This window comes from Bradysia coprophila, chromosome III (assembly GCF_014529535.1).
Source record: "Bradysia coprophila strain Holo2 chromosome III, BU_Bcop_v1, whole genome shotgun sequence".
In the NCBI taxonomy this organism is placed as follows: domain Eukaryota; kingdom Metazoa; phylum Arthropoda; class Insecta; order Diptera; family Sciaridae; genus Bradysia; species Bradysia coprophila.
The window spans coordinates 770,976-784,699 of record NC_050736.1 but is presented as its reverse complement, the minus strand read 5'-3'; the positions used below and the strand labels follow the sequence as shown (position 1 = coordinate 784,699).

Sequence of the window (13,724 nt, the reverse complement as noted above, 5' to 3'; positions counted from 1 at the left end):
TACCCCCAGGTACCACCAGGTATTTTGAATATCAATTTTATAATTCTGAAATGTTAGACTCATGCTTTTCATGCAACGGTAAAAAGACGAAAATTTACAATCTAAATTCATTCTGACAAAATAATCGAACTACATAGAAAAGAGGGTTAAAATTTGCTCAACGTTAAGCTGAAAAATAAATTAAAAAACCAAAAAAAGCTTTTGGCCTAATATGCAAATCTAGTTCACTTTAAATAAATAAAGAAAGGTAGAACAATGTTGTCATTAACATGTTTGAATGAGTCAAAGTCTAAACCTTTGGAAGAAACAAATGAAATTATAACGACGAGTAAACGAAAACAAATTAAAATTATGTTCCTGGACAATGTAATTTAGAATAGAAATTCAAGTTCCAGAGATACGTGAAATATCTTATCAATGCTATCTTTACACTTGTGACAGGTGCTTGATCCTTTTGTCTGTAACACTTATAAAGGTTTTTTTAATTACAGTATTAAAGTATCTAATTCAGTGTCAGTCGTTTAACCTTTTAGAAACGGTACACATTTTACAATGCTATAATTACATCTGTTATTCCTTTTGCTCAAAGTATTGCTTAATAATACAAAAATTGTATTTTACTTTATTCACTTTAACATTGCTTTGTTAGACAACTTTGCTGAAGTTCATGGTAGTTGCTGTCGTTTACAGAGAGTTAACCGTTTCTAAAAGGCTAAGGTGTGCGCTGGGTAAGACATATATTGTATTAGGTTACATGTGTTGATTGAATACGAAAGTATACTTTATTTTGTAATATTTGACAGTTGTTTGTTTATAATAATCTCATTCCTCGATGATAACAGTTAAAAATGGGTCTAAAGTTATTGTTTGGAAATGGATTATCATTGCTAATTGTTTGGGGTTACCCAATGCCCCATCTACACATAGATTAATATCCAATCTGTTACTTCTTTTATTAAATATTTGGTAATGTTCTATACCGAATCTTGTACTTCTTTTGTTTTGGCTATAGCATTTGCTATATAAGATAACCCTAGCTAGAGAACACGATTTAATGTTGACGCTGTTGTCAATAACAGATGATTAGAGGTTTATTAAAGGTCCAACTTCCCACCTTTTAAAAACTCAGTATTTTTAGAAATTAGTATTTACGTTTATTGAAATGTTACCACATTCCAAGTGTAACTATTCATTGAATAAGTGAACTGCCGAAAAAAATATCAGAACGCTTCTGAACTTATGTTAATCTCCGGATAAATGTAACAGTGGATAATGTAGTATTGATCAAAAAGTCTTTATCAACATTATAGGTATTAAGTCGTTGGTCGCAATTATGAATTTTTATGATTCAAAAGCAGCTTTTCTGTCTAATGTGATGGAGCTGCAAAATGCCTTCTATTCTAAGAAAAAATTAATTTTTTTATCACATTTTATTGTGTTTTGTATCAGGTATAAATGAAGTAAGTAAACCTGCACTTTGTTTGCAAGTGCATTTTGTTGTAAAAATATTTTTATTCACTTTAGACTACCAAAATTGTAGGCCGTGAAATAATATGGGCTTTAAGTAGAAGATGTTTGATCTTTGTTGCTTTCTTCGTTAGATTGATGTGTTAATACTGTGCAAAGGTTCTAGAAGTTATTTTTAAAATGAATTGTTTTTTGGTACAATAGAAATGTTAATTAGTAAACGACTGCTTCTTTGATATCTCTGTCATTGATGTAACCCATTCGCTGGAATCGTTGATGGTCAAATGGAAGGTATTAGTAAATTGTACGGGAATATGATCAAAAGAAGAGAAGGAGTTGATTACCAACAACAAAACGACCATCAATATGCGTAGTATGGATGCAATTTCAAATTATTTGCAATGATATTACGAAGTCAATTTTTCAAACATGAAATGTACACACCCTCCCTCTTAATTTGCTAAATTTAAAATATTTGTACCAAAAAACTAGTCATTTAAAAATATCTTTGAAAATGGTTTTGACACAAATTCAAGTAAACTGGGCCACTGTACCTGATGGCGACGCTATTCTTCCATGAGCAGAATGTCTACGAAAACTATCCCTTTTCGAATGGGATTTTCTAATTGGCACAGGTGTAAAATTCTTTCCATACTGTCGTTGTCCACAACTGCTTCCATGGTGACTACCGATATGACTACCATGTTGATTACCAGAATTAATTCTATGATTACTTTGATTTTGTTCGTAGTTATTTACATATTTGCTATTGCTACCACAGCTTTGGTAATTGGTAGAATAATTCGATCCATAATTTCGGTAAATGGGTAAATTGGTAGAACTTGTCGGTCCCAATAGATTCGTATCATCAGATAGTGGATATGGTCCCATTTCACCATCTAATGGATACGGCCCCATTTCACCGTCTAACGGATACGGTCCCATTTCACCGTCTAACGGATACGGTCCCATTTCACCGTCTAACGGATACGGTCCCATTTCACCATCCGGCGGAAGTGTCGATGTACCGAAAACTTTTTTTTTATGTATTTTTATGATCAATTCGGTTGTCAATTTTTATAATTTTTTTTTTATTGATTTTGATTAATATAAATCACGAACATGTCTTCATCTTGTTTGTGTGGATCGTTGAAATATTTATTTTAATAAAATTAAAGAAAAATTTACTTGAACTTAAAGATAAATAATAAAAAATTAAGAAGACATTGATAACGGTACAATTAAAACACAACTGTTATTTCTTTTCTGATGATACACGCATGCAACTTGTTTAAAATTTAAATGGATGACCAAATTGCCAGTCCATGCATTCTCATTATGGACACACAACAATAATCAATAAATTTCCAATTATTCTGTCTACGAAAATTAAAAACAGCTCTAGGAATTGTTAAAAAATATATGAAGAAAAGTGAAAATATAAAATGTTTTGTGGCCACATAGTAACTCTTAGACGTCGTCAGCTCAAGTGTTTCATCAGCTAAATTTGTTTAGAAAAATTAGCGTAATCGAAATATTATTGAGAAAGATCAAATGATGAAAAGCTTACCGTTAAAAGTTTATTGCAGTTACAAATAGTTTATCTACTACCAAATTGGTAGTACCAACATGATTAATTGGTAAACTTTGAGGTACTATTCCAGTCACGTAAAATAATGAATTTTCTTTTCTCTGAGCGGTCTCTGATTACCTCTCTTTTCAATGTTATTTCAATGAAAGAAATGAAAATGCATAATTTTATGTGCAAAACAGTAGATAACTTATATACGATATACGAAAGCGTCCTACTTCTGTTGTGCTTTAGTAGTTCTCAATTCCTATGTCGTGAATTGATTTAAGTGAAAATTACAAACGAAATCATTCAACTGAGATGAAACATATCAAACTGCCACCGTCGAAAAGGAATTGTTGATGGCCTTTAAATCGAAAAACGTATGCACTGGTGGATCGTGACGACAGACTTAAATATTAATAAATCCAACGGTAACCACCAAATATGATAGTTCAAGTTACTTGCCTAGAATATCTTCATTTAATTACGTTTGATCAATTAATCTGAATTGCAAACAACAAAGATTTCCGTAACAGTGCTTGATATTGTGCTAATTCTGAAAGTTGTTTTTGAGTAACAAGAAACTGTATGCGATACTCCATGGTGATTACGTTTCTTCCATACTCTGATATACATTGTTTTTGACTTGTCGTATCAGAGTATAGCACAAGTAAGGGTAACATTACTTCGTTATTAAGCTCATCAACGATAAGAAATGAGGTATTGTACAGTTTTTATGGGTTGAGTCATTTTCCGCAACAAAATTACATCCAATTCATTGCCATCATAACAATGATCCTACCAGCACACCGGATTTCACAAAACAAACAAAAAACTGATAAAGGAAAATTAGAATAAAAAGGAAATTCGTAATGAAATTTCGAAACGAAAAAAGAGATTGTACAACTTAAAATCCTTACGTGAATCATGTTGGGTCTTCTCCTCAGATATCATCAGAGCGGCATGTTCGATGCCAGAGTTCATACTCTGCGGTTCCAAACTATTTACGCAGTTTAGCATACTCCTGAAATTCGCACACTCTACGATTATGTTATAAGTGAATAATGTATTTTTGGCCATTTTACTATGTATAAAATTGGAAATCTAAAATTTTTTCTCTTTTTTTTTACTTCGAACGAGTTCTTTTATATAATCGTTTTGAAAATGTAATTTTTTTTAAATAATCTTTCATTACTGCTTTTTGTTTCTGAGTGTTTCGTTTTATTGTGCGAGGTTGTGGTGTGCGCATTGTAAGATCATGGGAACGGGATTGTTTATGTAAATATAGGTTCAAGGAAACTATATTGGACACAACCAATAAAAATAAAATAAATTAAAAACAAATCATATGGAAAAGTTTATATTTTGTTATTAAAAATTAATTAAGAATTCGAACATCAAAATAATAATAAAAAAAATTTCTTAAAATACATAAACTCTCTGCTTTCGGTGCATCGTCAGTGCGGTACATCATCCAGTTCACTTTATCATTTTATTTACATATTTGATCGTACGTGGGTAAACCCTCAAGTTGAATATTTTCATTATCTTTTCGGTCGTTAACGTCGCTATAAAAAATGTTTTTGCAAACGTTTCGATAGATTAATGCAAGGTTTTTCGGTGTTCATTTACATTTTGAGATTTAAAAATTTTTTGATTTTTTTTTTTGTGTTAGTAAGTTAGTGTATTTTGAAAATTGATTGGAACTACAATTTGCGCAGAATGAAAACTGAAAACTAAATGAAAAGCATATTAAGAGATATGATGGAATTTGGCTTAGCAATTTCGAAAATAATTGCAAAGCATTTTTATAAGAAATTGGCACACAGTGAATATATAAAAGACTATTTTAATAAAAAGAAACTATTACCTTAAAAAGTTATGGCCATGATTACAAATTATATTAGTTTATCAATCATCAACACAGTAAAATGAGAATGATTAACTTTATGTATATGTATAAAGGAGTTAAACGTTCTATCAACTTTAATTCTCATTTTCATGCTTAGTTTTCATTTCATAAAAAACATTTCCAATATTTATGCAAAAAACGTATAAATGGTAGGTAATTCTTTGTATTATTATTATACATAGTAAATAGCTTTTTCAACAAAAAAAAACATTATAACCTTTGAGGTTACTCATAAAAAAAAAAAAACAAAGAAAAACAAAAGAATAAGAAACATAAAAGTTTGCATCATGCGTAATTAACTTACCCATAAAGCCTACTTTCCCGAAGGTTTCCTCTATTAAAATTCGAATAAAATTTTTTTATGTTCTTGTTCTTGACAAAAATTCTATTTTTAAAAGGAAATGTTTCTACATAGTACAAAACGTCCATTGAAATGCTTATCAATTTGGAATCGTTTTTTTTTTTGGTACAATTTTCGAAGGGAATGTAGAAAGGAAACAATTAAAATCTTAAGACGAATCTACGGATGGCTAAATTGTTTCCTACATTTCGGGCCAAAATTATTATTATTTTGATGATAATTTTGGACTCGCATCCTTTTTCGAAAAAGTACGACCAACGTTTGGTGTGAAAACGTGTTAGTTTTCAGCAGAAATTTAAATGTTTGTGGTGATGTAACGTAACTCGGAGAAAACTCAAAATATGTGTCAAATATTGAGTTTTCTCTGACTGAGGTTACATCACCACAAACATTTACATTTTTATTGATAGCAAACACATTTTAACTCCAAACGATGGTCATACTTTTTCCCAAAAGAATGCGAGTCCAAAATTATCATCAAAATAACAATAATTCTGCCCCGAAATGTAGGCAACTAGCCATGTGTAGATTCCTCTTAAGTACGATATAGGCTTGAAAATATGGAATTCTTTTAAATCAATGTGGGAATAATTTTGAACAAAGCAAAGATTTCGTTTCACATTGCATGAAATATATTTTTGATAAACTCAGACACAATAAGCAAACTTATCAGTATTAAGAGGCATTGATGTCGAGCTAAAATTGTAGCCTACATTTGCACGTTTTGAATTTTATTTTCGCTGATATCCTTTGATCAGAATCTTTTTAAAAAAAAAGTAACACGTCCGAGAATGTGTTGATTTTCAATAAAATATAGATTTGGTTGTAGAAAAGTCTGAGAAAAATCAGCAGTTTACCAAAATTTTAACTGTTCAGTTTTCTGTAATCGAATCTATATTTTATTGAAAGCTAACACATTCGTGGTCGTTATTGAGATCGTACTTTTTTGGCACATTACATGGTGAATTGATATCATCAAAGATAATCTCAAAAAAACTATTTAAAAAACGCCCAAATGTATGCTTTTCAGCAAAGCATACATGTCCCTTAACAGCGCAAAAATATTCGTTTTTTGATGATTTCTCTGAACGAAAATCTTTTTTTTTTTAATTAAAACCATTAAAACATGCAAAAATTACATTTAAAGAAAAAAGTAGTTTGTATGTCATAACTTTACCCATTTGGAGAAACCCTTGCAAAATGTGTAATTTACACATTTTGCAAAGGTTTCTCCAAGTGGGATAACCTATCACCCACAAACCAATTTTTCCTTTAAAAGTAACACATTTTTGCATGCTTTAATGGTTTTACTTTTAAAAAAAAGAAATCATCAAAAAACGAATATTTTTGCGCACAAATGTAGGCTAGAATTTTGCCAAGAGGTGAGGTTCTACTGAAAAGCGTTTGGGCGTTTTTCAAATACTCGATGTGTTGATTTGGAATTGATGTACTTATGCGGGTATTTAAGGGAAACCCCTATCTAAACTGTTAGAGTACTTGCTTGCTCCAATCGCGTTTTTATATAAACACAAAAAGTAGTCGTCATTAATCCCGTCAAAGAATATGAAGAAGCAGTAATATACTCTTGCGATTAGCGGAGCAAGAAATTACTCGTTTTTTTAACATGATAGGTCGTCTTCCTGTGTGCATATCAGTCGCCCATAAGGCCATGGTTGAAACATACATCAATACCAATGTAAACCATTCTTCTACGACTTTTCGCTTTGAGAAGGATTTCAAATAGGCCGTTGGCCACATTTATATGAAGAAAAAACAAATCGGTGTCAAAATAAGACCAAATGAAACTTGAATTTGAAAACAAAATCTGTCTGTCTCAAAAAGTTTAATAATATTGCCTATATGGCCTTACGAAGAACTGATATTGTACACACACCATCAGATTGACGGTCGATATGACTTAAGTTAGTAGTCAAGTTAGTCAATCAGGATAGATTTCAACACAAAATCAGAAAATCTTACCTTCCATTTCCGTGCCGGAAGAGTGCCAGAATTTCCTCAAACGTTTTATTTTTCGTTTCGGGTACCTTCTTGTATGTGAAAATCCAAAATATTGCTAGAAACACACTGAACGGCAAGAATGTGTAATTCTCCAATGCATTCTGTAGAATAGAATCAAAGACGAAGAGAAGATGTTAAATTCATTACGTGACATTTTAGCAACATTTTGCGCACCTGTAAACTTGGAAATCCGATTCCAACAACAAAATTAGCACTCCAGTTTACCAGCACCGCTATTGCCATGGCACTGGGACGCGGTCCTTGGGAGAAAAGTTCGGCAGTTATCATCCATGGAATGGAGCCCGGACCAACAGCAAAGAATACTACGAATGCCAATGTTGAAATCACCGATAGGTAGGACATCCAGTCGATCATTTCCTGCACATAACCGAAAAACTCCTAAACTAAGGTGTAATAACCGGTTCTCGAATTTGGAGGCTTTTCTTTGGTGTTCGATTGAATAGTATTTTTTGTCGTTAAATTTAGAAATTTTACGGCCGAATTGGCTCTTTATTTAGGAGATTTAAATCATATTAAATAAAATTATAGTAAAGGTGGACCGCTAACAAGTTTTTCAAAATGAATAATTTTGACTACGATCTGTTGCCGAATGGGGTTTAAAATAAAAACACGACCAAATAGACTACGACGGTTTCGAATTTAGAGTTGATTTTTTCTAATTTAAATTTACTCAATATCAATCATTTGAGCATTCTGAACAAGGGACTGATATAATTGTCTGTAAAAAAAAACTTAATTTCGATTCTTTATCCCAATCATTTCAATTGTTAAGAAAATACAAGCGAACGTATTATTGAGTGGTCACAATAAAACCATCACCAAACAAGTTGTTAGTAGGGTGTAGACCATACCAGTTTTACTATGGTTAGCAGTAATTTATTCTAAATGGAAAAAAACACAAAAATAAAAAAACCAAAAAGCGAGTGTTTTGTAAAAAGAAACCCTTCAAACTAAATTACTAATGAAATTTTAGATTTGATTTTGTGATTTGATATCAGTGTCTGGCTAAGCGCTGTGTTCGTACTTGGGTGTTGATTCATTTTTTGTAAGTACTTGCGTTCGGTAAATTTATTCAAAATATTTTTGATTGCAAAAATATTTCAAAACTGATTTTGTGTCAAATCCATAACGTAAATTAAAAATGAAAAAAATTACGGTGCGTGTATTTCTTTATACAGTTCATTCGTGAAGTATACTTCTCTAAAATAAATTTCTTTTTGATATGAAAGTCTTGTTTCTCATAATTTCAGTAAATTCTGTTTTTTTGTCTTAAAAAATGTAAAAAAAAAAATAATTTTTAAACATTGGGGACTAATAAATTATCGTTAATGGTTTTATGTTTTGTTTAAATTTTTGTTATTTGTTGAGGGTCGAAAGCCTGACAAATCGAGAATTCTTTTACGTCACAGGGGCGGAGACTTCTAATATAAACGAAACTGATTGTGTCAAAATTACGGCATGCATGTCTTCCTTCTTCTAACTTTTTTTTTTTTAAATAAAAACTCATTTACTCACTGTACCTTCGGAAAATGAGTCAGTACTTCATTGACATGAGCAATAAAACTCATTTCCCGGGGTCTTAGTGAGTGATAAAACTTTTGTGGTTGCAGCCCTTGCCTTCGGCTCGAACTGCAACACTGCACTTGGTAAAATTAAAAGTACAAAACAATTACGTAATCTGCTATTAAAAAATCGATTTCATTGATGGCGTTTATTGGAGTAAGTAAAATACAGTTGATTGAGCATGATTAATTAAATCAGTTTCGTTTACGTTAGATTTTTTGTAACTAGACACCTAATTAAATTACAGAACAATGAACGAAACATGCACATAAACATCTCGGTAACATTTCAACAATAGACAATAAACTAAACAAACACAAAATAAAAACATTCAGGAACAGGATGTTACACAACTGATAAGAACATTGATTTACTTATATTGAATTCCACAGAAATGTTAAAAGTTTTCAACAGGATTTTTACGTTGTCTAAGATCCATTCAGCTATTGTAAAATACTACAGTTAACACAATAGAGACTTACAGTAGAGGAAGTTAGGAACATAAAATAAAAACATGACACAATTTAAATACAAGCTATTTATAAGACAATACCGTTGAATTTTCATGCACATAAAATGTATTTCAAAATTTACTCGCTAATTTGCCAATTATTTTTCGAAGGTAACAAATTTTAATAAACACATTCGATATTCTTCAAATTAGTTATGTTTCGGTGGAGTGTGTTAGAAGATAAAAAGTGGGTCAAGGCAAGGAATTACTTTCCGAAAATGGTGAACATCGACTTCAAGGATATTTCGACAACGTTTTACAGCTACTATTCTGTAGCGAACCTGCATAAAATTAGAAGATATTGACTAAAATAGAATTTTGAATCATCCTACAAGTCAATTTTAATAACTAGGTGTCATCAGATGGGTAAGTCAGATCCCTTGACTGAGTTTAAAAAAATTATATTTGATCGTGGTAGCGACTCCCTTCACAGTTATTTACTCCATTTTCTGTAGAAGATCCTTAATGTTTGGGGCTTAAACATGGGGAATATAAAGGTATAAAAGTACACGCGTACGATTCTCAGGTTTCTGAGGTGAGAATCTCTCATCGTAAAACAAGTCGTGAAAATTGTGGCTGCAAACTTCACACTCATTAAGTTTTTGTGATCCAGAAAAAAGAAAAAACTTCTTTCAATACTCTTAATACTCTGAGATCGTTCGACTTCATCGAATTATTTTTAACTCGATTGATAAGTAGATGGACTTTGCCGAAGGTCTCCGATACACGATAGATAAACAATTGATAAACAACTTATGCTAAAGAGCATTTTAGCGAACTTTCTTCCAGAACTTGCATCCAGATCGTGTGGGAAATCTATATTACACAGAGGGATTCTTCTGAAAAACAGAAGACCGAAATCGGACACATTTTCTATTGGAATTTTTTATATGTGTCCAGTAAGATATTCGAACCCGAGCCCAAAACCACTTCCAAAAAAAATCTTCGAAGCTTTTGTGGCTGGTATGAGGTCATCAAAAACCGAAAACCTGCACTTTTCTTACACAAATTTTTCCAGCTACACGAGCCGTACAGGGTCGTGTGGGGTATCATTAGAAAGCTAATTGAATGTACTTCCGGGGCAAATAGGGTCTTATTGGGCTTAAAAGTCATTTACACTGAGATATGTACCGTTGAAGTTTTCAACCGAAAAAAGACTGAAAACTTACACTTTTCTTACAGAAATTTCTCGGGGTACACGAAACGTACATGGTCGTGTGGGGTGTCATTAGAAAGGTAATTGCATATACTTGCATATACGGAAGTTTGGATGCATCTGCGATTCAATATAAGCACTTAAACATTTCAACTTCTCATAATTCGTCGTAGATGCTTCCAGACCCCAATAACACCGTATTTGCCCAAATTTGCCCAAATGTATCCCGACACAATCACTAATCTGTTACGTCTTTTGTTTCAACAACAAATCTTTTACTTCATTTGATTTAACATTTTACTACATATGACCGCATTATCCGTATGTTGCCGCATATTTTTGTCGATAACATATTATTGGATCTGATGGATAACAGATAACATATCGGTATACTAAAAGGTCAACGGTCACAGTCAAACACAGACAGGTAAACATTAAACAACACAAATTTTTTCTGGTTTCGGGACTGTCTACGTAATTAGAACTGTAAGAGAATTATTCCTATTAGAATTTTCGTATTATTTGTATCACTCTTCTTGTAGCATTCTTTTGAGTACGAATCGACCGTTTTTACTAGAATTCGTTGTTGACAAAACCGTGGTAATTCATGGCATTGAATAAAGCTTACTTTTACATTGGCAATTTTAAGCAAGAAATTTAAAACTTTGAGAACCAACTAAAAATATTTAAAGCAACCCAAAAAGACTGAACCCAACTAAAAAACTTTTAATAATTTTTGTTCTATTTAAATTGCTGAAAAGCTTCCAGTGCGAAATGTGCATTTAGCAATAGCACAACAACTCTACTCATGCAAACTACTAAATGAAAGTAAATTGTCTGCAGAAAAATCGATAGGGAGATAAAAGAAATTTGTGGTAAAATACCTATTACTTGGACATGATTTATAAATGACGTACGCTAAAATATATAACAGCAAAAGAGCTCCCAAAAAACGCATTCGCTTAACGGACGAAATTTATAAACCTTTCATCCTTTTTCTCATTTATATTTTTGCAAAATAATCTCTGAACGGGTACTTGGATAGTGAATGAATCAATGAATTTTTTATAATTATTTTTCGAAAGCTCTTCAAATTGAATTTGTAATAAAGGAAGAAATAAAATGCAGCAAAACTAACCGAAAGCGTATTTCGATGAAATTTCAATTTTTTGATTCGAATACAAAAGCTCGAAAAAATATTCTCGATGATTTGTTGAATGGAGGATGATAAAAAAAAATTGTTCAGAGATTATTGATGGCAATACGAATCGTATAACGTGTGGATGATGAGCGAAATAATTGTGATTTCGCCGTAATGCTGTACTTGCCTTTATCAAAAATGAAATTGTGATGAATATCGAAAATATGAACATTCCACCCAGACCATATAAATGTAATGTTCGCCTGCCAGTTCGATCCATGAGTGGTATGGAAGCCAGAGTCATCAGAACCTACGATCAATTTGTAATTAAATTTGGAACTCATTTTCCACAAATCCACAGTCAACTTACCATTATGGCACCAATTCCAATAGTTGCAAATTTAGCACTTTCTTCCGTCAAACCGGCACTTGTAAACAATGACGTTGAGTAATAAAAAACTGCATTGATGCCGCTCAATTGCTGGCTCAATTGCATTACAATTCCAATAATCAATGGTGCCCGTAATGTTGGCGAACAAATTAATTCCATTGTTGAAATGTGACTTTCGGAATGCTGAGCACGTTCCTCGGCACGCATTTCTTCGATATCCTCTTCTACGGCACTCGATGCTCGCAAACGTCGCAGTGCTCGCCGAGCCTCCTCTTCCCATTGTTTGGTTATCAGCAAATATCTCGGTGATTCGGGACACACCGGTAACAATAATAATTGCAAAATGGCTGGACATATAGCCAGTCCCAGTAGTACTGGCCATCCGTCATTCGTTCCGAGAATTTGTTCGATGCCCTGGTGAAGGTAACATTAGACCGGGGATGTTCACAAAATTACTTCAAATGAAATGTTAAGATACTCACAAGTACTTGAGACAATAATAAACCTATAGTCACAGCCAATTGATTAACGGTTCCTAGGCCACCTCGTAAATTTAGCGGAGCAATTTCAGAGATGTACATCGGTACAAGGGATGTGTTTAAACCTGTGTGTAGTCAACGGTAATATAAAACAAGTTCGAGCAAGACTAAGAATCATACCGCAATTCAGTCCTATAATAAACCTTCCGAGGAATAAAATTTCGTACGAATGACTAATTTTCGTGAAGCCCATTAAGCAAGCACCTGCTATACCCAAAACGTTATTCAGTAAAAGTCCGCCCTTTCTGCAATTTCATAATCCAAAATTATTATTCCGAAATTTTCGTTTAATTGCAAGGACTAATTTTACCTCCCAAATCTGTTAGCCATCCAACCGCCACTGAAACCGCCAAACATTCCACCAATCGCAAATATTGACACGGCCACCGACCGCAGTTGTTTGATAAATTCTTCGCTCACATCCTCTCCATAACGATCTTTGTACACGTCTTTCATAAAATTTTCGATATTTTTGCCCGGCGCATTGATAACGCCAGTGTTATAGCCGAATTGTAACATTCCCAAGACGGCAGCGAAAATCGCATACGTCAAGAAAAATGTTAAACCCTACAAAGATATGGTTACAGTGAGAAAATCGGTAAGGAAATTCATGAAAATTGTTTAGCGGTGATGGTCTTAAGTCTAAAAGTGTTAGGACAAACAAAATTGATTGATCAAACGTTTTACAAACTCAAACTCATTGTGTACTAGTAATAAAAATGATTCGACCTACGAGTTTTTCGTCCGAATAGTTATTTAAATCCCATTCGAAATTCTCATCAGGTTTTGGGACGTTTAGAGGAACGAAATTAAACTAAATTAATAAAAAAAAATGATAAAAAGAAAGTTTTTATTAAAACATAAAAATAAAGAAAATTTTTGTTTTTGTTTAAAATTGAGTTATCATCCGAAAAATCGACTAACTTGCTCCAGCAGCCTTAATTTTCGCCTGTGTGTATGCTCCTCTAGCCGATCGACATATTCGCGTAATTCTTCGATTTCCTCTTTCACCTGTTGCACCGTATCTAATTCATGTTTTATTGCTACCATATCACGTTTAACCTATTTTC

At 32.6% G+C, this 13,724-nt stretch overlaps 1 protein-coding gene across 18 annotated transcripts in view; it reads right to left on the bottom strand.

Annotated features, from left to right (window-relative positions):
* Window positions 1-13,724, bottom strand: part of LOC119075238 (glucose transporter type 1) — a 35,367-nt gene that overhangs the window by 3,277 nt on the left and 18,366 nt on the right. For 4 of the 18 annotated variants that reach the window (XM_037181641.1, XM_037181634.1, XM_037181679.1 and 1 more), the window contains 12 exons: window positions 13,579-13,716; window positions 13,388-13,468; window positions 12,965-13,221; window positions 12,775-12,899; window positions 12,598-12,719; window positions 12,095-12,529; window positions 11,912-12,034; window positions 7,507-7,731; window positions 7,294-7,433; window positions 5,257-5,286; window positions 3,961-4,064; window positions 2,022-2,501 (listed from right to left, as the gene is read on the bottom strand). In XM_037181641.1, coding sequence (XP_037037536.1) covers window positions 2,022-2,501; window positions 3,961-4,064; window positions 5,257-5,286; window positions 7,294-7,433; window positions 7,507-7,731; window positions 11,912-12,034; window positions 12,095-12,529; window positions 12,598-12,719; window positions 12,775-12,899; window positions 12,965-13,221; window positions 13,388-13,468; window positions 13,579-13,716 — 2,260 coding nt within the window. Of the gene's footprint in view, window positions 1-2,021; window positions 2,502-3,960; window positions 4,081-4,384; window positions 4,609-5,256; window positions 5,287-7,293; window positions 7,434-7,506; window positions 7,732-11,911; window positions 12,035-12,094; window positions 12,530-12,597; window positions 12,720-12,774; window positions 12,900-12,964; window positions 13,222-13,387; window positions 13,469-13,578; window positions 13,717-13,724 lie in introns of those variants that run through there. The other 14 variants (XM_037181668.1, XM_037181649.1, XM_037181654.1 and 11 more) reach the window with 14 other exon arrangements.